Below are 27,671 nucleotides of genomic sequence, written 5' to 3'. Positions count from 1 at the left end.
AACATGGAAACACAGAGTCCTGGACGAGATTGCTTCGGTAGTTCGGGCATATGATTGTAAAAGCCAAAGCCGGTCACCAGTGGCAGCGGAAGGGTTTCGGACAACTTCGAGGAAGCCGGTTTGCCGGACCATATACTGGACGGAGATGGTTGATGGATTGATCAAGTTCAGAAAGGCAGCTTCGAGCTATAAAGCCCACAGTCCTCTTCCAGAATATCACGTATCTTCCGTCTTACAACACACTCAATTCGATTTCTAGCCACTGCAATCATGAAATCTCTCACTCTTTTCTCATTCACAGCCTACCTCTCAGTCATTGTTGGTGCTGGCCAAGCTGCCGTCAACCCGCTCCTTCAGGCTTCTGAGCCAGATGTAGTCCAAGGCACCATACGCATTCATGGCGACGATGCCTACCCAGTCTTCATGCGCCGCCTACTTCCAACCAACGCACCGCGAGCTCGTTACCCTGGGTTCAAGCAGGAAACCTTGCTCCTCAAGAACGGGACCATTCGCAGGGAGGGGGCAATGCCTCTGAGCTGTGACATCGTGTTCGAGAGGGATGTCCCGGTCACCCTCCGCGACGGCATTACCATCTACACAGATGTTTTTCGTCCGGTCGGAGATCAGCCTGTCCCAGCCATTGTGGCTTGGAGTCCTTACGGAAAACAAATCGGAGGCCAGTGGCTCGACGACCTTGCGAACCGGTCGAATGTTCCCCTTTCCCTTGTTTCCGAGCTGCAAAAGTTTGAGGCCCCTGACCCGGCCTACTGGGTATCCAAGGGATACGCCATATTGAACCCCGACGCCCGCGGAGCTTACGCCTCGGAGGGCAACATCACCTACTGGGGCCGCCAACTCGCCGAAGATGGATACGACTTTATCGAATGGGCCGCAGACCAATCCTGGAGCAATGGGAAGATAGGCATGGCCGGGAACTCATTTCTCGCAATCTCACAGTGGCACATTGCGGCGTCGCAACCCCCACACCTGGCAGCCATTGCCCCCTGGGAGGGCGCTACGGATGTCTTGCGGGCAGCAGCAACATCGTTTGGACTTGGGAACTTAGGCTTCGAAGAGGCCATCATAACTACTTTCTCAGGAAACAACTATGTCGAAGACACCCCCAGGATGATGTTGAACAACAGTTTGGACAACATTTACTGGCGAAATCGGAGCCCCAACTTGAGTAATATCACAGTTCCAGCTTATGTCGTGGCGAGCTACACCAATCTCGCGCACACTCACGGCACCTTTGACGGGTTTCGGCACATCAGCTCCGATAAGAAGTGGCTTCGGATGCACAATACTCATGAGTGGCAGGACTTTTACGTCCAGGAACACACTGAAGAGTTACGTGCCTTTTTCGATCGTTTTCTCAAAGACAGCCCGAACGACTGGGAGCAGACACCACGAGTACGAATTTCTGTTCTTGACCCCGGCTCCAACGACACTGTCGGTCGCGTTGTCGAGGACTGGCCTGTGCCGGATCTGCAGTCTACCACCCTCTTCCTCGGCTCCAACCGGACCCTCAGTCGCCATCCTATTCCCTCTTCCACCTCCGTATCCTACGAAGTCAACGCGAATACCACTGGCGTGCTGTTCTCTTACACAGTCACAGACGTTGTTGAGATCATCGGGTACGTCAAAGTCCGTCTTTGGGTGGAGGCGAAAGGTTCAGATGATCTGGAGCTTGCCATCACGGTCGAGAAGAGGGATGCTCAAGGCAATCCGTTTCCTCGGGTTGGTAGTGCAGAGAGCACCGATCCTGCGGCCCGTGGAAACATTCGCGTTTCCCGCAGAGCACTCGACGAGACTCGGTCGACTCCATCTGAGCCTTACCTGTTGCATGAACGAGAGGACTTGCTGAGTTCTGGCGAAATCGTTCCTGTTGACATCGGTCTATGGCCAACAGCTCTGCGGTTCCATCCGGGCGAGAAAATAGTTCTCACAGTTTCTCCAACTATGCTGACACCATCAACTTTAGACATGGGATTTGGAGTTGGAGGCATTGGAATTCCGGAGGAGAATGGAACTTATGTGCCAGGTACAAGCCCTACTATGCAGCAGCTGGGTGGGAACTCTACCAACCCTCTCTTCGTGGAAGCGCAGAGAACCAGGACCTCCACAACTCGCAACAAGGGGTCTCATGTCCTCCACTTTGGTGGTAAATTTGACAGCCATGTTCTCTTGCCTTTGAACACAACTAGCAGTCACAGCTCTTGAACCCTCGGGCAGGAGCTTCCACACTGGCACTGGTAGGTGCACAGAAGGAGTCGATGGCTGCAATGTGAACAGTGAGAAATGATTGCGGTGCAACAATAAGTAGGCTCTTCAATACAACGTGTGGAATCTTCTCGAGATGAAAACAATAAAATGATTTGAAACCCTTCAAGTATTAATCCCTGAGATATGTAATCTCTACTTTCCCCGGCCATTCCGCCTTGAGATTCTCAGCCAAAAGTCGTGCGTGATCCAAAATCCAGCACTCCAAAGCTTCAACGGCTTCTCAGGTTTAGCAATGGCAAAGTCGTATCTCCGAAGGAGCTATGACGGTCAGCTTGTCAGTAACAGAAAAGTCATCAGAACGGCGTCATGAGACAGCTTACCTCGACGAAAATCTTGTTCAACTCCATGAGCGCGATATTTCTACCCATGCAGTAAAACTTGCCAAATCCAAAGACGAGATCTGTAGTTGCAACCATCATCCTGAACTTCTCGTTGTCATTTGTAGCCTCAATCCACCTTTCTGGCCTGAAAAGATGAGCATCAGGACCAAAGACCTCTCTTGTTCTCCCAATGCTGCAGACGTTCTCTCCTAGCTGCGTTCCTGCCGGCAATTTGTAACCGTGAATGGTGTCGCCTCCTTGCGGCACCTCCTTGCTCACAACGCCGGTTGAGGGTGGGTAGAGACGAAGTCCTTCTCGGATGACTGCCTGAAGATATGGCATGGACTTGGCCTCTGAGTCTCTGACCGGAAAGCTCAGCATTCCAGCAGCAATGCCAGCATCTATCTCTGTACGAAGCGCTGCGAACGCGGAAGGGTTCGATAAAAGCGACAGCAGTATCATGCGGATGGCAGTGGCTGTCGTATCTGATCCAGCTATTCTGAACGTTGTTAGCCTAAGCTTTTGTGACAAATAGACGCAGTTTGGTAAAAGACGTACGTTTCCACATAGACCTCCTGTGTCAACTCTTCTCGAGTGAGACCGGCATTGATAAAGGACTGTATCATGTCTTTCCCTGGTTTCGTATCAGGGGCCAATCTGCCGTCGACAAATGTCTTCGCAAACCTGATGCCATAGGTTAATGCCAATGCTCTTTCTCCATTTTTTACTTTGATTAGATCTCACCCCATAAGTGCCCCGAAGCCGGCCGAATCTGCTGACTTCGGCAGCCCCAGGTTAAGAGGCCAGCTGTGCATGAGCTTGGCCAGCCAGGGTACGTTTCCCATCGTGATCATCACTGGGAAAAACGCGTCCTTTGTAGCAACATATTGATACAGGTCACGATCTTCCTTCAAGAAGCCGTATGTGTGGCCGAAACCAAGCTCACTGATTACATCCAGGGCCAAGTACGTCGACTTGCTGGCCATGTCCATGGGTCTGAACACGTTTGGTGTGGAAATGTACTTAGTGTCGATGAGGTCAATAAATGCGGCAATTTGCCTGTCAATACCAGCTTCGAAACCACCATTTTCAAGGCCGGAATACTGAAAATGTCAGTGGGAGCTGCAGATCAAAGACACGTTTTCGCTGCGCGAGCTGGACTTACACCCGGGCCCATTTTGCTCTTCAAATGCATCCGCTTCTCCTCATCGCGCATCGAAAAAAGGTGATCCTCGCCTGGCGTCGTTCTTCCAACTGCGTACCACTCGCCTTTCGTGTATTTGCTCCGCGCAGCCGCGATTCTTTTCAAGGTATCGGGATCGCTGAACATGACTGTGTTTGGTCCGATTCGGACAAGGGGGCCTATGAAATCTCAGCGCGCATACCAGGCAGATGTTAGAACCCAGCTCTCACCGTATTTCTCGTGAAGTTCCATGTAGTACTCGTGAACGGATCCGTTGAGCGCCGCGCGCGCCATGGAAAAGCCGGTGATGGCGTGCCAGAACGGGCCTGGGACATGTGATAAGCGGTACCAAAGCCAGAACTCCCTCGCGAAGAGGCCGCCGACCGCCAGGACGGCGAAGAGAATCACGAAGCCCATGTTCGAATATTTCTTGGATTCTTGCAGGCCACGGTATGCATGAGATCTCCGCTGGATGATGTCGGTGAAGAACCGTGAAGATGGAGGATAACGAAGAATGATGGGGGTTGAGGTCTCAGCTGCCACCTTTAGCGCGACGCGGCACGTGGTGGTCGATAGCCGCTTTCAGATGTCCAGGTGACATCGGGCGCTTCTGAAATCATTTCTACTCAAAGACGTGTCGCATTTCGCTTAATGTTCCCATTTCGTCATTTCGCCGACTGTTTGATGTCCCCATCGTACGATGCAAAATCTATGGTTCTGGAAAGCAGCTGGGGCTATTCTCTCCCGCTAGGAAAGTCACGTCGGCGCCATGATTACCAAGACCATTGGCTAGGCACGAAGGAAAGCCAAAATCGATAGACAAAAAATATCAAAAAGCCGACTATATATGGTTAAGGTGAATAGGAAAAGCCTCGCTCCGCGATCAGTCTTCTATGGGGAGAAGGATGATAAGTTTGAAGCCAAGTGTCTCTATATCAAGCCGCTTCTTTCTCGGGCTTCTTCCCGTGGATGGCCCAGCTATAAGATGCATCGTAAGCAAGGTACGTTTCCGGATCCGCGGAGGGGATCTTCTTTCGGAAAACTCACATCGAAATGTAGGCATGAATGTTTTTGTCATGGAAATCTTTGCGGTTTTGCACCATCATGAGCAGAACCTCCTCGCGAGTCCACCCGAAAGCTCGAGTAAGGGGTGCCATGCAGATTGCTTCCCACCCCTCGTCCATATTTTCCGCTCCCCACATGCCAAGTTCCTTGTACCGCTTTTCCTTCGGCCAAGGGTTAGTAGGCCACTTCAGCTGCTGCATAATCACATCGGTAAAGCCAGCTTCGATCATCATAGACTTCAGCTCTTTTGGGTCCTGGTAAGCGGCGCCAAGCTTCTGTGCGGCCTCCATGAGAAGCATGAGAGTTTTCATGACGGAGTGGTCAGGCTTCAGGGTACCGTCGTCGCAGTTGAGAAACGGATCGACCTCGATCAGTTCCAAGTATCCACCAGGCTTCAGATTTCTACAATGCGGAAGATGGATCAGCTCTGTCAAGAGGCCCATCAGTGCGAGCTATGAGTAGGGCTGTGGAGGTAGTTTGCGAATAGCGAGCTAGGAAACACGAACAAAGTTTGAGGTAAAACATTCACTTACTCGAAGCACTTTTGTACGTAACCCTTCCAGTCGCTAACGGCCGAGTTCATGAGACGGCTGTGAATGTAATCGAATGGCTGGGAGAAGGTCCAAGGTTCTTCAAGATCGTCGATCTCGAACTTCACGTTAGGAGGGGTACTTTGGGGGTTAGTTCGCGAGAGTTCTGACGGCAATGATATTCATCCAAGAGCGAGGATCTTACTATTCCGGTTGGATGGCTGAAAGATCAATGCCAAGCACCTGTGATTGGTTAGAAATAATTTTCAAACATGTCATCGTCAATCACAGACATCTGCCTCGGGATGCGCGTCGCCGAAATCCATCGCCCATATCCCAGTGCCAGTGCCAACATCAAGAACACGCCCGACCTTGGCTCCTGGTTCGTTTGGTGGAGCAGTTCCAAGCTTGTCGTTGAAAGAAAGAAGGAACATGTGATGCTGTAAATCTAGTAGACAGGTCAACATTGAAACACATCCGTTGGCCATGGAAGAGACGTACCGAGTCTGTCCATCTCTCTGTCATCGTTGGGCAAGTTGTATTCTGTATATTGATGCTCAGTGAACGCCGCCTGGATTTCGCTGTGCTAACTATAGCATGGTGATACCTACTGCCGTCTTTGTACCTGTGATACGTTCTACCATTTTCGCGACGGTAATCCAATATGGAGCTTGAAACACTTGCGGTGGATGAGGCAATGCTAGGCTGGGTATTATAGTCAAGTCAGCTTCGCGACATACTGCACCCCACGATGCCACATCAGACTGACAACTTCTACTTCTGAGTTATCATCCTATCAACTATGATTAGCGACCAAGTGCATCGGGATCCATTACGGCAAGAAGACGGATACTTACCTGCTCGTCAGGTTCGAGGACCAACTCATGGTCAGGGACATTGCTGGCGGTGGCAGTCGGCACAGTGGTTTGCGCAGCCTCTGCGACATTCGGATCCGACATGATGGGTTATATTGCTTTTAGTAGCTGGACCGAGCGATTATTTAGCTAAAGGTTTCTGAGTTTTGCTATGGGTAGATTCCCGATGCTACAGCAGCGACAGACTCTGCCTTAACAAAAAGGTGTAGATGGGAGGAGTAAAATGCAGCTACTTACCCCTCTGTGTAACTAGGTAACGGTTCGCTCGGATCTAATCATGCTTTCTTCGGACACAGCTCCTGAAAAAGGCAAAAGATCCTTTGGTTTGGACGAATTAGAGCGGCCAAATATCCCTCCTCGTATGTTACCAACGCCAACGTACATGGCCGTGGCCATAAAAGGCAAGTGTTTCGTCAAGCCCAGCAACACGGAATACTAAACCGAGAAGACAGGAAAAATGATGGTCCGAAAACACTATGCCTTTACCGCTTCCCAGCCCCGGCATCTGGTTTTGGAGGCATAAGGAAACGACGACGTTACTTCTTGTCGCTATGGAGGGAGATTCGGGGTTGTGTCGTCTGGAGCCTTGCCGCCACAAATGATCTGACATTGGCACCATGGATGGATTTACCGACATTATCGACGCAAAGCTACGTAGAATTCAGATAGCTGCGGTGAATGATCGCAAAGCATCACCGTTGCACTGTACGAGGGCGACTTTTCTTGCAGATGGACGTGATAACAAGTTTATTTCAACTGAAGCCGCTACCCAACTCCATGCTTGGTCACCGTTCATCAACCAATGATTACATTATATTTACTTGCGGCAGAGACGGTCAGTTTGGAGGGTGAGCCAGTCGTTCTGGCGGGCAATGTACCAGTCCTCACTGCCGACAGCAGTGGGGGCGTAGAACACTCCCCAGGGGTCAATCTTCTTCTTGAGCTCAACCAGACGAGCGTAGTTGGATCCGAAGAAGGCCTGGCCAAAGTCGGGCTCCATGACGTCTCCCTCGTTGCCGTAACCACCGCTGCCGGGGGTGATCTTGCGGAGTCTGCCCATCCAGTCCTGGGTGATACGGACGTTGGCAGTCTTGACCTCCTCGGTGGTGGCGGTGTCGGCCCATCCGCCTCCAATGATGGCGAACATGAGGTTCTCACGCCAGGCGGGGTTGGCAGCGCTCTCGGTGGTCTCGGCGGGGGCGGCGGCGTTCATGTTGTACTGAATCAGCGCGGAGCCCTCCTCGATGATGCCCCTCAGGGTGGACATAGTCTCGTTAAGAAGAGCAGCGTCCTCCCAGTTAGCCTTGGGGATGAGACGAGAGGCAGTGCGGATGGTGGCGCTGCCGACACTCTCCATGGGGAAGTGGTTCTTCCAGGTGTCGTAGAAGTTGTCGTGCTCAAAGTACTCAGGCTCGACCTTGAAGCCAAGAGTAGCCCACTCCTCGAAGAGAGGAGCGACCATAGCCTTGAAGTCGTCGAGAGCCATGCCGGGCACGAGCCAGGGGCGCATGCTCCAGAGAAAGGCACCGTTGCCGGCGGGGAAGAGGGTGGAGTAGCCGTAGCTGTGGCTGGCGGAGAAGTCGGGGAAGCGGCGCCAGTAGGCCTCCATGGCGGACCAGAAGACGGTGCTGGAGATGTTCTTCTCGGCGGTGTTGAGGCTCCAGGTGAGTCCAGAGAACTGCTTCTTGGGGTACACGCGGACGGTCATGGAGGTGACGACACCCCAGGTAGAACCACCGCCACCACGGACAGCCCAGAAGAGGTCGCTGTTGTTCTTGTCGTCGGCGGTGACGTGGCGGCCATCGGGAGTGACGATGTCGACGGAGAGGATGTGGTCACTGCCAAGACCAGCGACGGGGCTCATGGGAGAGTGACCACCACCAGCGAGGTAGCCACCGGTGACACCAACGGACTATTGCACGATCAGTAGTGTCACAAACAAATGGAACATGTTCTCAACTTACGCGGCACTCGCCACCGACAGCGGTGTAACCCTCCTTGTTGGCAGCCTCGTACAGCTCAGAGACCTGGATACCAGCACCGAGCTTGAAAGCAGGGCCCTTGTAGCCTCCAGCAGACTCGTAGTTCTTGATGAACTTGAGGCCCTTCAGGTTGTGGGTCCAGATGGACAAGGAACCGGCACCGGTGTTCTTGCCAAGGAAGTCGTGACCAGTGTTGCGGACAACCAGACGGAGGTTGAGGTTGCGAGCAAAGTTGATAGCAAGCTGGATCTGGGCGACGTTGGTGGCCTTGACGGAGTAGAGAGGGAAGCCGCCCAGCTCGCAGGTCTGGTTGTTGGCGGCGTTCTGGGGCTGGCAGGTGGCGCCCTGGTAGATAGGGGACATGACGGAGGTAGGGTCCTCATCGCTTCAAAGAGTTAGTTAGAGGCATTGGCATGATAGTTGCGTGTAGCTACTCACTGAGTATCAGAGTTGGACCAGTTGTCGAGGAGGTACTGGCACTTCTCGGCATCGTAGTGCTCACCCTGGTAGCAGGCAGCACCAAGGGGGACGGTCTTGATGAGAGCACCGCCAGTCAGAAGGTTGAAGACCTTCCAGACGAGCTCAGTGGGGTAGAACAAGTCGCCAGGGAAGGTCTTGCACTTGTTGTTGGGGAGGGCGCGCTTCTCAACGCCCTCAGTGTCAGGGAAGGTAAAGAGCGAAATGTTGCTGAGCTCGAGCTGGGTAAGGTTGGCCAGCACGGAATCAGTCAACTGGACAGTCTCCTCCGGGATCTCAGCCTCGGGGAACTCCTCAGCGGCGGGGGCAACGGTGACCTCGTTGGCCTCTGCGAGCAGGTTAGAAGAGACTTTGAAGAAGAGGACTTATGGGACATTCGCCCCACTTACCAATGGCTTCTCCGTCGACGACAATGTTCTGGGCGCCGACGAAGCTGGCCAGCGGCATGGCCGCAGCGAGCAGCAGAGCTCTTCCGAGAGAAGGCATCTTGACAAGATGGAGGAAGACTTGTCTTCAAAGGAGTGTAAGATCCGCTGAGCTTGGATGCTGGAGGGATGAAGAGAAGAGGGGAAAAGAAAGACATTCATGATCGACATGCTCCTCACCCACGGCTATATACACGCAGAAGATCACCGCCGCGTCGGACCATTCCTCAACTTCCCACCCCTACACACGTGGCTATTTGCAAGCTATTGGTCCTGAGCCGCATGATCCCATCCCGAGCAGCCGGGATCCAAGCTCTTGCCACGAGGGAATATGGACGAATATGCAGCGTATGTCCGCATGCAAAATGAGACTCCATCGCACAGGAGCGCCGCCAAAACTGCACCACCTGAGATGCAGAAACAGGATGCTCATCCCAGAGAGAGTTTTTTTCCTGCTTCTCGACTGCAGATGGGGGGCTTCGCCATAGTCTAGCAGGGGTCCCTCCTATACGAAGCCTTGGCAGGACAGGGTTTGGGCGAAATTAATTACCTTGTAGCCCCCAAAATGCCCCCAGCAACCCGCCGTTTGCGTCGACAAACAGCGGCATTCACGGTACTGGCGGCAATTTGCTGCGGGTGGTTCGCTGAAGAGCCGTGACCGTGCCGCAGGTGTGTGTGCTTTATTTTACGGGGAGCCGACCTTTTTTCAACGTCAGCTTTCGCTAACGAGACATGTCCCTAAGTTGTGTCTTTGACAGCTTGTAGAGGATTAATGCTTTTCGCGGCTTTCACTGGAGGCCTTTGCTGACCGCAACATGAGTAAGGCCTAGAATTGCATCCCGCTCTGCTTCGAAAGCATTGGCTGACTTTTGAGCCGTCGGGGCCAAATGTCCCGCCGGTCCTGCATCATCTCAGGGGCGCTAGATATTCCCTTGCCACTTGCCAAGCCGCTTGTTTAGATACCCAAGTTCAAGACAACTCGGCAACGCAAGGAACCTCTGTGAACCTTGAAAGCCAAGACGGACGATGATCCAGGGTCGTTCTGGAACTGCTTATCGTTCTAGAATGCGGACGCGAAGTCAAAACCCACGGACAATGGCACCAAAAGTCGAAATGAGACCCGATCAGAAACTCGGACGCAAAGGTGAATGTCAATTGGTGAGGAAGGACCTGCATTCCATGAAGTTGAGAGATCTGGAGACTGACTCGTGAGTGCGGACAGGCCGGCGGGCGCGCGAATGTTGATCTTTGACGGAGGATCGGAGCGGAGACCCGGGTCACTCCGTTCGATTGCCTTGAGCTGATCGTCATGTCTAACGAGCTCGTCAGAGTCATGATCTTTGTTCTGCGCTAGTGATATCGAGAATCAGCTTTTCAACACCTAACAAACCGTACTACGCCTTACATGCAATCCAGCTTCCATCTTCAGCCTTTGACAAGCAGAAACCAGGTCTAATTATTTCTAGATTAAAAAAGAGGTTGTTGAAAGCATTCCTCGGTTGATGACCTCGAATACTTTTACTCGTAGCAACGTCTGCGGTCAGAAAACAAGGTTTGCTAGAGGAGCGGATATGGAACCTTTCTCGTTGTAAATTCATACTGGACTCCATAATATCAAATTGTATCAGGTACGAATACGCTCGATGGAGCTGACAATTGAAGCCCGTAGGGTTTGACTTCATCCAATTCAACGATTCACTCGGGTGGCAGATAACACGCCATAGGTAGATTCCATTCACCGCGACAACTAGCTGGAACTCACAGTCCCGCCATGAATATTCCATGAACTTATAAATGCTGCTAGTGATTTGGAGCTCGATGAATTTCACTCTCTCTGAAGGATTCTTCCGAAAGCAACTCCGCATGGTAACAAGATACGCTCAAAATGGCTGGTGACAACGATCAACCTGCTCAGGGGCAGCAGTCTCAGCCTCCAACTACCGCTCAGCCTACAATGCATGCACAAGGATCGGAACAAGTCCAACAGCAAGATCAGGTACAAATGCGTGGCGGTTGCATTGACAAGCAAGGGTTCTGCTGTGGTGTTTGGTGAGCTTCTCACAATAACAATGCTCGTGAAATACTCGAACTAACACAAATGCTAGGCCCGCAGATGGCTGTTACTGCAACGTCATGTAGACCTTCAGAAGTCCGCAGTAGCTAGCTATACAGTGGAAAAAAGTATTTGCAAATAATTCGTCAGTCTATGCTGTGTTTGGGGGCCATCGAGTTTCATTTTGAAATCTCCCTCATGGGCTATTTGCTTTCCTGATAACAGTGGGCCTTGGCATCGGCCGGTCGCAGCTCCATCCAACGCCAAACATCTTGCCTCCAAGACCATGCATGATTGTTGGAAACTCATGAACAATACTGAGCGATCTTTGTTTCCTCCAAGAGAACACCATCACCTCAACCTAAGAACCAACGTCGGTCGCATCCGACGATCTCGTGACGGTGCCTATCAGTGGACCTCGATCTTTCACGATGGCACTGCCCATTCAGAAGGTCACCTTGCTCCCAATAGCCTGGCTCGATGCCGATGCCAAGTTTCTCACAGTGACAGTGAAGGCTGGACCACAGACCGCAGTCCATTCCGTCCCGAATCCAACTTTAACCCCGGTCTGCGCAACCCTTGGATTCACTCACGCTATCTGTTAGTTCGACGTTCAAGTCCACGCAACCCCTTAGCGTCGGTGCCTGCAGGTCTAGAGTGGATTTGAAGGTAGGGTCCAGATACGGACGCATCTTATGCCCGGGCAGTGAATCAAAGCGTCACAAAAGTGCAACTGGATCACTACAACGGCATGCTATTGAGTACAGTGAGCATAGTAATGTAGGGGACGCTCTTCAGTCGCACTTCTGCAACTCTACGTATCTGGAACCCGAGGCTATCGGGAGCGCAAACCCTCACCTTCCCAGAGTGGCGCGATTTTCTCTTCTCCATCTCAGCTAACTTTTCGGCGGTCCGCCGACGACAACGCAAGGAACAGTGAAGTCGATGGAGATGCCGCAAAGTGGACGCCTCCTTCGGGAAGTGATTGACATTCTAGCAGGGAGCAGGCCCAGAAGCGAAGGAATTAGCCAATCTTGACAGGCAATGACAGCGCTCACCGCAGCCAAGGGACCCCGACGCTAAATTGAAGCGAAAAAGCACGCGGCCCCGCTGGGGGACGACGGAGCTTCTGATACACTCTAGCGCGACGAGATCCTGGATCCTGGGGCGGTTTGACAGGGCTTCTTCAGTGGTCTGTCCGCGCAGTTGTTGGGGGTTTGCGGGCACGGTAAGGTGGGATGTGGGCAGAAGCTCGGTGCGATTGGGGGGCCAGGATTGTGGTTAATCTTAACCTTGTTCAGACGAACTGTCCGGAGAAGAGTTCGGCGGCCGGAGCAACAGGTCGTGAAGGGAGAAGACTGAGCTTGTTGCCTGTCGGAGGTAGTGACCCAGCGGCATGATCATCCAGAGCAATGGTAGGTACGAATGGGCATCTCTGAGGTCCCATGTGCATACTCCGTGCGCGACTTGCGCGTTAGCCTGGACGCCGAGAATGAAATAAATGTGCATGGCAAAATAGAAGTTTCCCAATGTTGTTGGCTCGGTAGCGAGTTCGCCGATCTCGCACCCGTGTTCTGTGGGACATTGCCTCGACCACAGGCTGTCTTGAGCACTCGCCAATTGCTGCAAGGATGAAATCGCAAGCACATAGGTACTAGAATCGTACGTATTAAGTTGGTTCAGGTTTTCTGCTCAGCTGGATTCTTGGCTCGATGGACAAGCCATATGGTCTTTGGTTCATGACTAGGGGACAAATGAGGAGGGAACTGATCTCGCAATACAGTTGACCACTCGATCTGCCATTAAGCTCACAAGCCTTTCCGAATACCAGGTAATATTACTTCCCACGAGGGGAGACACTTCCTAGCTGTGGCTACCATAGGAGGTTTTCGTACTTCCGAGTTTCAAATCTGGTTCGTAGCAAAAGAGGTACCTTTTCTTGTGTACTACATGACGTTGCACAAAGGAATTACATGACCATTGCGCAGATCAGGACATCAACGTCAGTTTTCTCATCACCACCACAAAGTTGTTTTTCTTCATCTCCATATATCCGGTCTAAGCTTCTAAAGACCACGAGAGGTTTGAAATCATAAGAGTAGGCCAAAAACGTATGCCGCGATTGTTACCCAGCATGGTCAACATCAGGCGGACAGCGTGAGACTCAGGGATGAGGCTTAGCTTATTTCTCAAGTGATAGACAGTCGGGCCTTGAATTTCATTCATCGACTTGGGCCGCCCAAGGCTCTCGCATGGTCTGATCTGTTATGACCGAATCACTAGGTACTATTGAGTCAAAGAGCAGTGAATGTGTTCGTGTCTGATTCACCACCACGAATGACCGCACACAATGCCCGATATAAATGGGCTTCTCCGAGAGCTATAATTCCATCAACCCGAAGACGCGAGGAATATCATTCAACACAACTACAAACATCATCATGGAAAGATGGCTACCAAACTACGGGCCCATCCCCCCCGCTCCCGAGCCAGCAAGACCACAGCAACCGGTTAACCAAGAACCCCCCCAAGACATTCCGCAAGACCCGCCACGACCACAGCGGCCTGTAGGGGCAGGTCGTATTCCTGACTATGGTCCTGACTTCGCAGACCCAGATGCGCACCCTGAACCATGGCCTGAACCCATCCTTGAGTATGACGACCGTGACATAGAAGAGCTTCCACCAGCACCGGTCAACAACAACGACGGGGCAGCCGAGGAGGAACTCCCCGAAAACCACTGGTCCAGACAAATTGCCCCAGCAGCTATCACGCATGTCACATTCGGCATGTCGGTACCTCCTTCTGACGATGATGTTGCGGAATTTCTGGACGAAGGTTATGAGAACATACCTTACAACTATTTCAAATGGACGCCGCACATCGTGTTCAACGTCAGGTACGGCAACTGCACCTTTGAGCTCTTCGTGTCCTGCTGGACATGGGAAGGCCGGGAATGTGGCAGAACGCAGAGCATCCTCTACCCTTTACAAGAGCTCTTCGTTGAGCACAATGATGCCGTGGTGGGGAATGACGATTTTCGGCAGCACATGGGCGATTTGAGAGAGAGGGTACTTGTCTTCTGTCGGCGGTTCCTCAGCCCTGGGGTTGCTATGTTGCCGAGACAGACTGGGCAGATGCAGCTTGTTGATGTATTCGGGGAATTCTTCGTCAGCGAGTCGGATGTTCGAGGGGTGGGCTTCTGGGTTGATCAGAGACGATTCGAGCCGCATGTGGAGTTGAGGTTCACCGATGATGGTATGAATGTGCGATATTTGAGACATCAAGGACGGGAGAATATGAGAGGCGGAGAGGATGGCCAAAGCAGAGACCGAGGTCAAGAAAACATGGGCGACATAGATGAAAATCGAAGGAGAGATCAAAACCAGGGAAACCTCGGGAACAGAGACAATGACCAGAGGAGAGATCAAGGCGAGCATTGGGCTGGATACGGGCCTGGTCGGCCGTTGTATGATTTCAACGGCTATGGCCACTTTCAACTTTGACAGAAGACACTCGGCAGACAGAGCGCCCATAGAATGGATAAAACTGATTGACAAACTAGCATCCGTAATATCAATGAGTATTGGTGGCCATGAGCCCAAAGAGGTTTCCTAGCTGTCTAGCTGTATTAGCGAGAGACGTTAGTCGGCCGGGCCACGAATCTTGAATACATCAAGAATATCAGCACTTTCAGACCAAAAACTTGGTTCACATGAATTAAATTCATTAGCCGCAACGCCGAAGTCGCTAAGTATGCTATGCTCGACCGCATTACCCATCCAAAGTTTATCACATAAAGCCCCGAACAACACCATGCCTCATCACCCCGATACCAATGCTCCATCAACCATCCCCGCTGTACCCATCTAAAAGACTTCGGAGTCGACCTCGTCCACAATCTGAACCTTGATGCTGCCGTTCCTGTAGTCGGACGCCAGTGTGAGGGCGTCGACGGCCTGCTCGAGAGGGAAGGTGTGCGAGATGAGGCTCTTGAGGTCGAGAATGCCGCTGCTCAGGCACGCGATGCCGGCAGGCCACGTGTCGCGGTACCGGTTAATGAACTCGAGCTTGATCTGCAAGACAAAAATCATCAGTATATCCCACCATTGACCCAGAACCCGGGATAGGCAGAACTCACCTCAGCCAGAGAAAGGTGCATAAACGGCAAGTTGTTCATAATCTCCCTCCCCACGCCGATGACCATGACCATACCGCCGCGGCGCGCCGTGAACGCCGCCGTGCAGATGCTGCTCTCGACGCCGGTGCACTCGAGCACCGTCCGCGGGGCGCTGTACTCGTCATCCCCAAACAGCGCGCGGATCGCCTTGCCATTGCCCTCGTTGCCGAGCGCCGGGTCGACGCGGTAGGTGATGACGCTGGGCACGAGCGTCTTGGCGAAGGCGAGGCGCGAGGGCTCGATGTCGGTGATGACGAGCGGGTGCGCGCCCGAGGCGCGCGCGGCGGCGAGGGTGATGAGGCCGATGGGGCCCGCGCCGCAGACAACGGCGCCGACGCCGAGGGAGAGGCCGGCGGTGCGGATGCCGTGCATTGCGACACTGAGGGGCTCGAGGAGGGCGCCTTCGGCGTAGGAGATATTGTCGGGCAGCCTGGGTTTGTGGGTTAGCGCCGCAGATTCTCCACGATGCTGTCATCAACTCGTGGAACGTGGACGCCTACTTGTGAAGCCACTTGGAGGGATGGCACTTGTAGCGCTGGATGGTTCCGTGGTACGGGTACACGCCGGCGAACTGGACATCTTCGCAGAGGTTGTAACGGCCCTCTGTGCAGAGGAAGCACTCGCCGCACGGCACGCCAGGCTCGATGGCGACGCGGTCGCCGGGCTTGAGGTTCTTGACACCCTCGCCGCAGCGGATGACCACGCCGGCGGCCTCGTGGCCAATGATGCAGTCGCCTTCGAAGACGAGAGTGCCGATCTTGCCCGTCTTCCAGAAGTGGATGTCGGATCTGGGGGACGAGAGGTTGTCAGCGCATTGTCCATCGTGGCTGTAATTTTGGATGTTTCTCGTGGACAAACTCACCCGCAGACACCAGTCGCCTTGACGTGGACCAGGACCTCGCCCTTCTTGGGCGCCAGGACGGGGGCTTCCTCTGCCTTGAGGCGGTGATCGGCCGTGACCACCAGCGAAGGATTCGGCAAGGGCGCCTTCAGAGTCTCGACGGGGGCGGCGTTCTTCTCCATCTCCGTGACGACGACGATGCCGTTCTTGGTGGGCGCGACGCCGTTGACGGGCGCCTCGGATATCGTTGTGCACATCTTCGGACGTGTGGTATGTGGCAGGAAGATCGAGCGAAGGAGAGACGACAAATCCCAAGTTCAAACAAACACAAACGGTGATCCTTTCGTCAAAAGCTACGTTCCGTGTCGCGACAGAGGGAAGAGAAGAAGGCGGTAGACTTTGAAACGGAAAAACACAAGCTGTTAAAGAAGAGCTGTCTCCCAACCGGATAATCTGCTTCGTTTCTATTCGTCGAGGATCTAATGGAAAAAGGAGAAGAAAGCTCAACAGTCCCTTCTAGCTCGCGTCCCGTCCCGCTTCACACCAAACAAAACAATTTCTCGTCGTGTGATCTATGTTCCGGTCGGTAATATTGTCGACAATCGGACGGGACGGTTCCAATTGGGGTTTGCCAGAAGGAAGAGCGGGGAACTGACCGACGCGGGGCGACTAACACTTCCTCTTCGTCTGTTGGTGATGCTTGAGACTTCCCGATGCGGAAATCGTAAGCACCTCACCGGCAGTTCTGGATTTGCTTAGACTCCGGGAAAATGCCGGCTGTTTAAAGCTGATTACCAGGTTCGTGTTGGGGGGACCGGGTTCCGTCCCCCGGCGACCGATGCCCCGCCCCCTCCATCGGCCGAGTTCCGAGAGACATGAGAGGACAGATAGCTTGGGTGGGCGCATTATCTTCATGCATTGCGAAGTCTGTGAAAGCTCTAGCTTGAGCTCGTGTGAAGCTATGATGATGTTAGGGAAGCGTGCTTCATACCTTTGATGTCTGTCGCTTCGCTTCAAGTCAATCAACAGGAAGACTCGCAATTGAGAAAGATGGTTTTTGCATGCGGGTAACTTTTGATTCATTCATCAAGGCCTTTGTTGGCCATTTCTATGGTAACTATTGATCTCAAAGATCATTATCTTAGACGCATCCTCCCACCCGTTTTCCAATCGTTCACATCATTAAGAAACATCCCTTAAGCAAAGATGCGCAGAGGCTTTTGGGGCAGGTAGAAACCAGGGTCGTTGAAGCGCAGGCCAAGGTCAAGGTCAGAGATGGCCTCAAGCTCCGCCGGAGTCAAGTCAAAGCCGTTGACCTCCAGGTTCTGCTGCAGGCGGTTCTGGCTGTTGCTCTTGGGGATGACGGCGATGCCGCGCTGGGTGGCCCATCTCAGGAGAACCTGCGCGGGGGTGGCATTGTGCGCGGCGGCGGCCTTGGTGACGGCGTCGACCTCGAAGAGGCCCTTTGCGCCGATGGCGCGCTTGTTGGAGATCTCGAGGAAGGACTGGGGGCCGAAGGAGGAGTAGGCGGTGACGGCGATGTTGTTCTCCTGGGCCATGGAGATGAGGTCGGGCTGGACGAGGTAGGGGTGGTGCTCGATCTGGAGGGAGGAGATGGGGTGGCGGGCGTAGGACTGGACGTCGTAGAGGGACTGGGCCTGGAAGTTGGAGACGCCGATGGACTTGGCGATGCCCTGGTCGACGAGGGACTCGAGGACCTCCCAGGTCTCGCGGATGGGCACGTTGTCGGTCTCGACGATGGTCTGGGCCTCGTCTTGCCACCAGGCCTGGGTTGCGTTATTAGACTTCTGTCCTCTCGCTTGCATTATTTGAGAATAATGAGGAACTTACGGGGTAGGGGATCTTGGAGGGCTCAATGTACTTCAGAGCGACGGGGAAGTGAATGAGGTAGAGGTCGATGTATCCCAGACCGAGTGTCTCGTTCTGCTTCTTGGCCATCTCGAGAGCGTGCTCCTTGCGGTGGTAGTTGTTCCACAGCTTGGTGGTGATGAAGATGTCCTCACGCTTGACGAGGCCGTCGGCGATGGCGCGGCGGACACCCTCGCCGGTCTCCTTCTCATTCTGATAGTCGTAGGCGCCGTCAAAGAGGCGGTAGCCGGTCTTGATGGCCTGTATGTCGTCAAAGTCAGATAGTCGCCTCGATAAGAGCTCACAGGACAATAGGTCAACTCACGTTGTAGACAGTGTCGGCGCAGGTCTCGCGGGGAACCTTCCACAGGCCAAAACCGACGAGAGGCATCTCGCGGCCGGAAGCGAGGGTGATGGTGTCCTTGCCCATTGTGACTGGAATTTGTGAATGAATTGGGGTATTGATGCTGAAGGAGACAACTGTGAGAAGAGCGAGAGATGTGAAGCAAGAGAAAGGCAAAGCAATCGTGGTCAACAATATTTTCGGCCTGACCCCGATTGTAAATATTTCAGCATCTTTTCAAATGACCCCGCCTCAGGGCACCATCCGTCGCGTCGCAGCCCGAATCTCATTTCACTTGCATCGTCATGGAGGGGCATCTCTGGCGGTGCTTAGGATTTCCGTTTACGGTAATACTAACCGTTCCTTAGCAAAAACGGGCAAGCATCCCCGCGCTTAGTGGCCCCCCTGTTTGACTCGTGTTCGACCGGGTTCCACGAGGGGAATTGAAAAGACCAGACCGCTCACATGAGATGGGGAAATGGGGTCAATTATCCACGGCGAAATGCTGCATACGTGCTTTTGAAAAGACGTGGCTTGCCATGAAGCGTCGGATGACGACCGGCTGGAACGATGCTGCAACTGTTATTCAATGGTCTTTACCCCAACTGAGTGAAAACCAGCTCATTTCTAAAGAGACAAGAAAAGAGCCGCCTATTCAACAGCTCCATCGGCCATTCCTCGCCAACTCCCTGTCAACGCTTGTCTCGAACCGTGATCGCGTGGCACTCCCAACCCCAAGTTTCCAAGTTCTCATCCCCACCACACCACACACCACCATCAACGCCTCGTCGAGCCATCTTCCCTGCACCCGTCGCCTCTCAATACCCCGTACACACATCCGCTTCCTCCATCCGCGTCTCTCCGCGTTCCTCCACTATTTGTTGGGGACGTCGTCTGCCTTCCCAATCCGACAAAATTATCCCTTCCCACAATGGCACACACACACGCACACACACCCAGCGCACAGCACGGTCGTCGCAGGCTGAGTGAGAGATAGTGAGAGACCGAGAGGGATACCGAGAATAATGGCGGACGACACGGAATCAGCATCAGCAACCGCCGCGGCTGGGGGAGCTGGCGGCAGTCAACAGACGAACCCGTCCAAAACCAGACATAAGAGGACGAGGACCGGGTGTCTAAAGTGTCGGATCCGACGGCGTAAATGTGAGTCTATCTTTCTTATCTCGTTTTGCATCTTAGAAATTGTGTTTGAGTTTCGCTGTACTGTTGCTGGAGTCATCATCCCCACAACTCGTGGTGTTTCTTCGCCGGCCCCGGTTACACTCGGTGAAGCATATACAATCATGTTATCGTCCTGACCGATAACTAATCTTTTCCCATGCAGGCGACGAAGGCAAACCACGCTGCCAGCGCTGCATCGATGGCAACTTTGAGTGCCAATACGGCCCTCGACTGACCTTCTTGAACAAGAATGCGTTGACAGTCTCACCGTCGCCGAGGACGGCGACTGAGGCGACGACGCCAAAGTACTCGAGGCTCCAGGTACGTGTACGATGATGAGAATCAGCTGATCCTGTTCTTCATCACGACTCACCAACAACATCACAGTTCGTGAGTCCCGGGGCAGCGAAACAGGGCGCAAAAGACGGCTCTGCCTCTCCTCCACCTCAAAAACCTCACAATGCACCCGCGACGAATAATGCGCCGCCGCCGCCACATCCTCCCCCAGCGCAAACGCCTACCATCGTGACCTTCCAAGCAAATCCTCAACCCTTAGAGCCTCCGACCCCGAAACCGCATCCAATCGAGCCGAACATCTCGCAGAACCACCATCCGCCTCCCCCGCCGCCGCCGACACAATGGCGCGCGCAGAGCATAGGCCACGAGAGCCTATCTTCGCCGGTACGAAATCTCGACATCACAGGCAAGCTGAACGGGACCTCGCCCAACAACGACGCCGCCTACGAGACGGCCCTCAATGTGCTGCTGTCCCTGGGCAGCGAGGGCACGACGACGACCGGCCTGGTCCAGCCCCCCGACCAGGGCTCCGCGTCTTTTGGGATCGGCGCGGACGGCATCGGCGTGAGTCCGAGAGATTTGATGTCTGTCTCGCCGGGTTCAGTTAGGGAACGGAGGGGGTCGAATGTGGTGGTCCCCGCTGCGAAGACCATCTCGCAAGACCGACTGCTTCAGTTATTGCGCCACTTTAGGTACCAGGTCGCGCCTTGGGTAAGTTGAGCCGAGCTTCGAATCATGATGACTGTATGGATTTACTAAGACACTCTTTTAGCTTGACCTCTGCGACATGAGCCAGACCTTCGGACTCTACGTCCCCCGCCTAGCCATCGAGTCCGAGGGCGTCCTCCACGCCCTCCTTGCCGTCGCCGCAACGACAGACTCACGCGCGATGGCGAACGACGCCGAGTACCTGAAGACGCTTGCCGAGGCAGCGCCGTGGAATCAGAACAGTTTGAATAATATTAATGACGGCGACCTGGCACATTTGACATTGTCGACAGCCTGCCGGTTCATCACCGATATCCCCAACGCGTGGCACGAGTTACCCATCGTTATCAACGACAACTTTTGGGCCGTGGCCTTGGCGGAAGCAAGCCAGAAGACAATCGCTATTCTTTCTGTCTTGATCAGACTAGGTACAGCTCATGTTCGACATATCCTCGGTTCCTTCATGCTGACCTCTCCTGGCAGAGCTCGCAGCCGCCCTCGTGACAGGCTCCCCCATCTCCGTCCCCGAACAGCTAAACTACAACCCCATGTCGCAGCAGTGGAACAACTCCTCCGCCGTCGCAGAGACCATCTTCCAGTACACCATCGAACCCCTCCTCCTCTGCGCCAAGGTCGTCAACTTCTGCAGCGGCGGCTTCCCGCCGCAGACCACCACCCCCAATGCCAACGGCGCTACCCCTCTAACCCCGGTCCACCGCTGGACGATGCTCAGCGACGCGCTGGGCCTCTGGTATACCAACCGCGCGCAGGAGTTCCGGCCGATGGTCGAGATCGACGGCGGCGACGAGACCCTCTTCCCCATCATCCTCTTCACCAACGGCGCCGCCGTCTTCGCGAACCAGCTGTACCACACCGCGATGCTGCTGCTCCTGCAGAACAAGCCGCGCACGCTGCAGGCGGCCGCGGGGACGAAGAAGTCGGGCGGCAGCTCGTCGTCGGCGACGTCCCCGCTGTGGCACGCGCAGAGGGTGTGCGGCATCGCGCTGAACAACGACCGCCGCGACAGCTGGGACCTGTGTCTTGTGGCGTCGCTGTACCTCGCGGCGCAGCGGATGACGTACGAGCCGCAGCAGCGGGCAATTCTGGAGTGTTTCGAGCGCGTGAAGGCGCTGGCTGGGTGGAATGTGGACGGGTTTGCGGCCAGGGTGAGGGAGGATTGGGGGTTGGTGTAAACGATACCAGTCCAACGGCGCATTTCCGTAGTTTCGCAAGGCGTAAAATACCTTGCCAGAGACACCTTGAAGCATAATCATCTTGCCATGTCAGCAACCCTGAGCTCTTTGCGAACCTTGTATCCCCACGCGGTCTCGAGGTCGTCGATCCTCCAGCACGTCCCCCATCCGGTGACGGCCTCGATGCTGCGGATGAGCCTCACCAGCAGCGCGTGCTCCGACTTGTGACTGAGCAGCCGGCCGGCCACCCACAGCGGCTGGATCGCATTATTCAGACAGCCCTGGTGCGGGTTCGCCAGGGAGATGCCACAAATACACTTCGCGTGCCATATCGCAGACCCCGTGACGCCGCCGAGCTTGATACTCAGCGGCCGCGGCATTGACCCGAGCAGCAGGGTACACGCCGTGTGATACAGCTGATTCGACGATATCGCCGCCCAGTGGAGGAACAGGATCTGCGGGAACGGGCTGCTCTGGATGCTCTGCACCGGCAGCAGCTCGGGCGGGCGGTCGCGCGTCCAGGCCTGCAGGTCCTCCCAGAGGCGGACCCAGCGGTCGGTCAGCTCGTCGGGGCTGCTGCTGGTGCCGGCGTCGCCGAGCTCGAAGTAGCGCGTCCTGTCGGCGACGAGCTCGCAGACCTTGGCGCAGAGGTAGACGGCGTAGTTGGCGTGCATGTCGGGGGTGCCGCCGGACTGGTGGAAGAGCTCGCGCGCGTCGTTGTGGGAGGCGCCGCTGGGGAGCCATTTGGAGGGCGTGAGGAGGGTGCTTTCGGTGCCGTCGGATATGAGGGCACCGCAGAGATCTGGGCAGTCAGTGAGTAGATGTGAAGAGGAATGTGAAGTGAGATGTTGGGGACATACCCATCCTAGCGTAGCACCAGAACACGGCTTGTAAGAGGCCGCCGCTGAACCCGTGGACATAGAAAGAGTCAAAGAGCGCCGCGCAGCCTTCGAGATGTTTGCGCCAGTCCTGCGCACTCGCGGACATCATCTCCAGGCAGCATAGAATGGTGCAGATGGGGATGATCTTCTGGTCTCGGGACTGGAGCAGGGGCGTCAGGAGCCGGATGGCCTCTTGGTAGAGCTCTAGGCTGTCGAAGGATGTCTGCTTGCCCTCTTTGCGCTCCATCTGGCGTGCCGACAGAGCCAGGACGGCATACAAGAGGGCGGGAGAGCTGCGTGCCAATACCGGGACTTGGATGCCAAAGGCGCGGTCGCTGTCGAACATGTCGAGCTGGTGGATGGTGAGTATACCGAAACAGAATTATGCGGGTTTCTACAATGGACTCACCCATGGCGCGACTTCACCGACGTAGTTTTTGAGATACTCCAACCTCCTTCCCGTACCTAAGATCTGTCCAGCATGCCTCCGCGCTGCCGAATCGTCGCCCAGCATAGTCCCCGGGGCAGCGAAGCCTCCCGCGGCGAACCCGCCATCTGCGGCTTCGGGCGTGCCCTCTCTGGTGGGCGCGGCGGTTTGGGCGGTGTTGAAGATGAGGCATCGCAGTTCCTCCTGGTAGGCGAGGTAACCAGGGTCCGTCACAAACTCATCCAGACGCCATGACTCTGCCGGTGATGTTGACGCCTCGGGGGAGAGATGCTGCGAAGGTGCCGGGTCGCCGAGGCCCCACGTCGACGCAGCTGGAGTCACCGCAGCGGCGCCATAGTGAGAGGGGCCCTGGGAGTGAGAGAGCGAGTGAGAGTGGGTGTGAGACCGCGACTGAGAATGAGAGTGAGAGCCAGTGCTTTCGACGCGGTCGAGGGGCAACGCTGCGGTTGAGTCGGAGTCGTTGATCGTCGCTGGCGAGAGCATCCTGTAATTTTAGAGAGATACAGACTCTCTATGATGAGTCTGAAGCTGGGGCGCGAGACATGCAACAGTGAACACAGCCAAGCTTTCACGTCGTTGTCGTTCAGAGACCAGACAGACAGACCCCTTGGCTCCATTCACGATGAAGGTTTCGGAAGGTCATGCGGGAGGAGAAAAAACAATGGATCTCGGCTCCAGCGTCTCTCTCCGAACGGGCAATGCACCAAGACAGGGAAGGGAGGGCGCATTGAACTGCTGCGGGGAACCCAAGTTAGCGGAAACTGCGGGGGAGCTGGGCGCCGGTCATTGGTGTCTTGTGAGCTGTCTTCACCGCGTTCCGCCGGCCAAATGAGTCCATTGTCCACTGTTTCTCCACTTGGGGGGGAAGTGTTGCGGAGTAAATGGACAAGGGGCAGGGGGTAAGGGGGAAGAAACCAACGGACCTAGCCCGATGTTGATGGTCCCTTACCCGGTGTCAGTCGGAACGCGGCTGCCGAGGTCTGTTGACGTGTGTGGTGCAGGTGAGTCTCGGTGAGCCATCCGGGCTGTCTATCATCATGAAAAGGTCTCGCTGTGTGTTGTGTTGGCTTCATTTTCCTGCTTTGAAATAAGTTGCTTCAGCGAACGAGGAGTCTCACCGAGGGTATTGCAGTAAGGGCGAGGCCATGTTGATCAGCGCTCTCATTGATGGCCGAATAGCCAAGAAATTTGTAAGTGTACAGAGTTCAACAACAACCTTGGCAAAACCATGTTCGATGGAAGAAACGAAGAGTGAGAGGACAACGTCTTTTAGAGCACAACACACACAGGTCGTATTACTCTTCTCTCGGCCTAAACTCCTCCGGCTCAGCGGGGCCGCCCACTCGGCGTTTCGGTGCTGATGTCACCGGTCGCGGGGCTCATCCAACTTTGATTCCAATGAGGAAACCGAAACCACTTGCCGATGAAGCGCAGTGGATCAGATGCGTTACGATCTGACTTTGTCTGGACCCTGAGGATCTCTTTAAGGAGTATTTGATAGCTCCTTGACTCTCGTTCATGGCTCTTCTCTCTCTTTCCGTTCAAATACACGTTCTCGGGCTTCCCTGAATCATGGCTCCTATCACCATCACAGACGCACGGTTTGAACATGCCGCAGGCGGCATTGGTGTCCCATCTCCAACCCCTCGAATCTCCTGGAGAGTGACATCCGACCCTCTCCCAAAGAATTGGAAGCAGACATCCTACGACGTCGAAATCACCCGGAGCGGGAAGCAACCCCAATCGTTTCACGTCGAGAGCAGCTCATCGGTCCTGATACCATGGCCGGATAGCCCCCTAGCTGCAGCAGAAACAGCGATCATCCGCGTCAAGTCCTCCGGCACGTCCGACAACGGACAGCTTAACACAGAATGGTCCGGACCGGCGACGGTCGAGGCTGCCCTTCTGTACCGAGACGACTGGTCCGCCAAGCCCATCACCGCCCCGCCTCGGTCGGAAACGCACCCGGATGAGCGGGGCATCCGGCCTGTCCGGTTCCGCAAGACTTTCACCGCCCCGGAGCTCAACGACGGCCGTGCAAGACTCTACATCACTGCTCTAGGAATATACGAAGCCTACCTCAACGGCAAGAGAATTGGAGATGAGTGGCTTGCCCCCGGATGGACGGCCTACCAACACCGCATCCAGTATCAAGTCTTTGACGTCGGACCCCTTTTGAAACCGGGGCAGCCCAACGTCCTGTCCGTGGAAGTCAGCGAGGGATGGTACGCCGGCCGCGTTCTCTGGGGAGACGGTCTGACGTGTTTCTACGGCGACCGCATCGGCGTGCTCGCTCAACTCGACCTCCTCGACACCGGATCCGAGTTCCGCCTCACTACAGATGAAACTTGGGAGTGCCATTCCTCCCCCATCGTTGGAAGCGATATCTATGACGGCGAGACCTACGACCTCGGCCTCGAAGTCGACGACTGGCACCACGACACATCAAAATGGACTCCCGTCGAGACCCTCCCCTTCCCCAAACCGTCCCTGATCCCATCATCCTCCCCGCCGGTGCGCATCACCGAGACAATCAAACCCATCAAAGTCTTCACAGACCCCTCCGGCAAGGCCCTGGTCGACTTTGGCCAGAACCTCGTCGGTAAACTAGTCCTCCACTCCCTCAAGAAGCCAGACGGCCACCGCCTCACCATCCGCCACGCAGAGGTCCTCGAGAACGGCTACCTCGGCATCCGCCCCCTGCGCAGAGCAAAGCAGACCGACACAATCATCTTCGGCGGCGGGCGCGGGCTGCAGAACTGGTCGCCGCACTTCACGTACCACGGCTTCCGTTACGTCGAGCTGGACGGCTGGGCTGCCAATGAGATCACTCTTGAGTCTGTCTCTGCGGTGGTGATGCATACTGACATGCGGCGGACGGGCTTCTTCTCGTGCTCTGATGAGGAAATCAACGCGCTGCACCGCAACGTCGTGTGGAGTATGCGCGGCAACTTCGTCTCGATCCCTACGGACTGTCCCCAGCGTGACGAGCGTCTGGGGTGGACGGGTGATATCCAGATCTTCAGCCCCACGGCGTCGTTCTTGTATGAATGCGGTGGAATGCTGAGCAACTGGATGAGAGATGTGATCCTTGACCAGAAGGATGCTGGCGGCGTCGTGCCGCTCGTGGTGCCGAATGTCATGAAGGACGGCCCGTTTCCTGCGCTCCCACAGGCTGTGTGGGACGACGTTGTCGTGTTAGTGCCGTGGACTTTATACAAGTGGTTCGGTGACGCTGGCGTTCTTCAAGAAACATATCCGGGCATGAAGGACTACCTGAAGTCCATCAAGCGAGGCGATGACGGACTTTGGGATACCGACCTGTGGCAGCTCGGCGACTGGCTCGACCCGAACGCGCCCCCCGCCGAACCCGGCCTCGCGAGAACTGACGGCACTCTCGTTGCAGACGCCTACCTCGTCCACGTAACCGGCGTCGTCTCCCAAATCGCCCGTATCCTCTCCATCACAGATGACGCAGACAAATTCTCGGCCGAGCACAAGCGCCTCAAGCAGCTCTTCCAGGACAAGTACATCACCAAGGCAGGCTTCGTCGTCGCCGACTCCCAGACGGCCCTAGCCCTCGCCCTGCTCTTCGACCTGCACGAGACCCCCGCCCAGCGTAAGGCCGCCGCGGCGAGACTGGCGCGGCTAGTGCAGTACTCCAAGTTCAGGGTGTCAACGGGCTTCGCAGGTACACCAGTCATCCTGCACGCGCTGTCTGAGACGGGTTACACGCAGCACGCGTACCGCATGTTGCTCGAGAAGGGGTGTCCCTCGTGGATGTACCCGGTCACAAAGGGCGCGACGACGGTGTGGGAGAGGTGGGATAGTATGCTGGAGGATGGCACGATCAACCCCGGCGAGATGACGAGCTTCAACCACTATGCTCTTGGCAGCGTGACGAACTGGATGCATGCTAGCATTGGGGGGTTGTCGCCGCTGGAGCCTGGGTGGACGAAGTTTCTAGTGAGGCCGAGGCCGGGAGGGGGGTTGAAGCATGCGGAGGTTGAGTACCTGAGCCCGAGTGGCCAGGTTCGCGCTAGATGGGAGATAAAGGATGATGGCAGATTGGTATTGGAGGTGACAGTTCCGCCGAATGCCACGGCTGTGGTATCCCTGCCGGATGGGAGTGAGGAAAAGTCGGTTGGGTCGGGTACTTACACGTTTGAAGGCGGGCTCGATGAACAGGCAAAGGGAGCCTGGCCTCCTCAGGCTTTGTTGACGCAGTTCGGATTGCCTTGATAACGCCATATGGATTAGTAGCTAGATAGCTCATGTAATCTCCCTTTGCTGATTCAAGGGAACCATGATTGACAGAACTTCTTCCTCGTACCAGAGCGGCAGCTAGATGTGCCTTCGTAATGATAGTTCACAGATCAGAAAATCTCAGCAAGACAAACTTGACCTTCGACGGAATGTTTCCAAGAGCATGCAATATTTTGACCGATCACTCAGGGGCGAATGTAGCTCTGATGTAATTACCTAGTAATCTGAGAAACCGTTTCTCAAGTGTTGACACTCGCAGTTACCGAC

The 27,671-nt window shown here is 55.0% G+C and overlaps 11 protein-coding genes across 11 annotated transcripts; 3 read left to right on the top strand and 8 right to left on the bottom strand.

Annotated features, from left to right (window-relative positions):
• Positions 1 to 270: 270 nt before the first annotated feature.
• COL26b_010444 (uncharacterized protein) lies at positions 271 to 1,832 on the top strand (the record flags this gene model as incomplete). The annotated part of the gene is made up of 2 exons (XM_053183145.1): positions 271 to 1,740; positions 1,800 to 1,832. 2 exons carry the CDS (start codon positions 271 to 273, stop codon positions 1,830 to 1,832), a joined length of 1,503 nt encoding a protein of 500 aa, XP_053032952.1.
• A 586-nt stretch (positions 1,833 to 2,418) lies between these two features.
• Positions 2,419 to 3,232, bottom strand: COL26b_010443 (uncharacterized protein; the record flags this gene model as incomplete). The annotated part of the gene is made up of 3 exons (XM_053183144.1): positions 2,419 to 2,544; positions 2,607 to 3,105; positions 3,165 to 3,232. The coding sequence occupies 3 exons, from the start codon at positions 3,230 to 3,232 to the stop codon at positions 2,419 to 2,421; spliced, it is 693 nt and encodes a 230-aa protein (XP_053032951.1).
• Positions 3,233 to 3,346: 114 nt separating this feature from the next.
• COL26b_010442 (uncharacterized protein) lies at positions 3,347 to 4,206 on the bottom strand (the record flags this gene model as incomplete). The annotated part of the gene is made up of 3 exons (XM_053183143.1): positions 3,347 to 3,709; positions 3,772 to 3,968; positions 4,020 to 4,206. The coding sequence occupies 3 exons, from the start codon at positions 4,204 to 4,206 to the stop codon at positions 3,347 to 3,349; spliced, it is 747 nt and encodes a 248-aa protein (XP_053032950.1).
• Positions 4,207 to 4,724: 518 nt separating this feature from the next.
• Positions 4,725 to 6,343, bottom strand: COL26b_010441 (uncharacterized protein; the record flags this gene model as incomplete). The annotated part of the gene is made up of 6 exons (XM_053183142.1): positions 4,725 to 4,767; positions 4,837 to 5,256; positions 5,388 to 5,525; positions 5,590 to 5,627; positions 5,678 to 5,824; positions 6,242 to 6,343. 6 exons carry the CDS (start codon positions 6,341 to 6,343, stop codon positions 4,725 to 4,727), a joined length of 888 nt encoding a protein of 295 aa, XP_053032949.1.
• Positions 6,344 to 7,076: 733 nt separating this feature from the next.
• Positions 7,077 to 9,204, bottom strand: COL26b_010440 (uncharacterized protein; the record flags this gene model as incomplete). Its single annotated transcript, XM_053183141.1, has 4 exons — positions 7,077 to 8,171; positions 8,224 to 8,626; positions 8,680 to 9,046; positions 9,108 to 9,204. The coding sequence occupies 4 exons, from the start codon at positions 9,202 to 9,204 to the stop codon at positions 7,077 to 7,079; spliced, it is 1,962 nt and encodes a 653-aa protein (XP_053032948.1).
• A 4,979-nt stretch (positions 9,205 to 14,183) lies between these two features.
• On the bottom strand, positions 14,184 to 14,429 carry COL26b_010439 (uncharacterized protein; the record flags this gene model as incomplete). Its single annotated transcript, XM_053183140.1, has 1 exon — positions 14,184 to 14,429. The coding sequence occupies one exon, from the start codon at positions 14,427 to 14,429 to the stop codon at positions 14,184 to 14,186; it is 246 nt and encodes an 81-aa protein (XP_053032947.1).
• A 636-nt stretch (positions 14,430 to 15,065) lies between these two features.
• Positions 15,066 to 16,474, bottom strand: COL26b_010438 (uncharacterized protein; the record flags this gene model as incomplete). The annotated part of the gene is made up of 4 exons (XM_053183139.1): positions 15,066 to 15,272; positions 15,338 to 15,806; positions 15,877 to 16,164; positions 16,239 to 16,474. The coding sequence occupies 4 exons, from the start codon at positions 16,472 to 16,474 to the stop codon at positions 15,066 to 15,068; spliced, it is 1,200 nt and encodes a 399-aa protein (XP_053032946.1).
• A 939-nt stretch (positions 16,475 to 17,413) lies between these two features.
• Positions 17,414 to 18,516, bottom strand: COL26b_010437 (uncharacterized protein; the record flags this gene model as incomplete). The annotated part of the gene is made up of 3 exons (XM_053183138.1): positions 17,414 to 18,004; positions 18,069 to 18,347; positions 18,412 to 18,516. The coding sequence occupies 3 exons, from the start codon at positions 18,514 to 18,516 to the stop codon at positions 17,414 to 17,416; spliced, it is 975 nt and encodes a 324-aa protein (XP_053032945.1).
• A 1,733-nt stretch (positions 18,517 to 20,249) lies between these two features.
• Positions 20,250 to 21,809, top strand: COL26b_010436 (uncharacterized protein; the record flags this gene model as incomplete). The annotated part of the gene is made up of 4 exons (XM_053183137.1): positions 20,250 to 20,292; positions 20,315 to 20,619; positions 20,681 to 21,044; positions 21,100 to 21,809. 4 exons carry the CDS (start codon positions 20,250 to 20,252, stop codon positions 21,807 to 21,809), a joined length of 1,422 nt encoding a protein of 473 aa, XP_053032944.1.
• Positions 21,810 to 21,886: 77 nt separating this feature from the next.
• On the bottom strand, positions 21,887 to 23,621 carry COL26b_010435 (uncharacterized protein; the record flags this gene model as incomplete). The annotated part of the gene is made up of 3 exons (XM_053183136.1): positions 21,887 to 22,611; positions 22,670 to 23,042; positions 23,100 to 23,621. 3 exons carry the CDS (start codon positions 23,619 to 23,621, stop codon positions 21,887 to 21,889), a joined length of 1,620 nt encoding a protein of 539 aa, XP_053032943.1.
• Positions 23,622 to 24,710: 1,089 nt separating this feature from the next.
• COL26b_010434 (uncharacterized protein) lies at positions 24,711 to 27,271 on the top strand (the record flags this gene model as incomplete). The annotated part of the gene is made up of 2 exons (XM_053183135.1): positions 24,711 to 27,170; positions 27,206 to 27,271. 2 exons carry the CDS (start codon positions 24,711 to 24,713, stop codon positions 27,269 to 27,271), a joined length of 2,526 nt encoding a protein of 841 aa, XP_053032942.1.
• Between the last annotated feature and the right edge of the window lie 400 nt (positions 27,272 to 27,671).

This window comes from Colletotrichum chrysophilum, assembly GCF_026319265.1.
Source record: "Colletotrichum chrysophilum strain AFK26 chromosome Unknown scaffold_111, whole genome shotgun sequence".
NCBI classification, from domain to species: domain Eukaryota; kingdom Fungi; phylum Ascomycota; class Sordariomycetes; order Glomerellales; family Glomerellaceae; genus Colletotrichum; species Colletotrichum chrysophilum.
The sequence above is the reverse complement of the archived record's forward strand: the minus strand, read 5'-3'. Positions and strand labels throughout refer to the sequence as shown.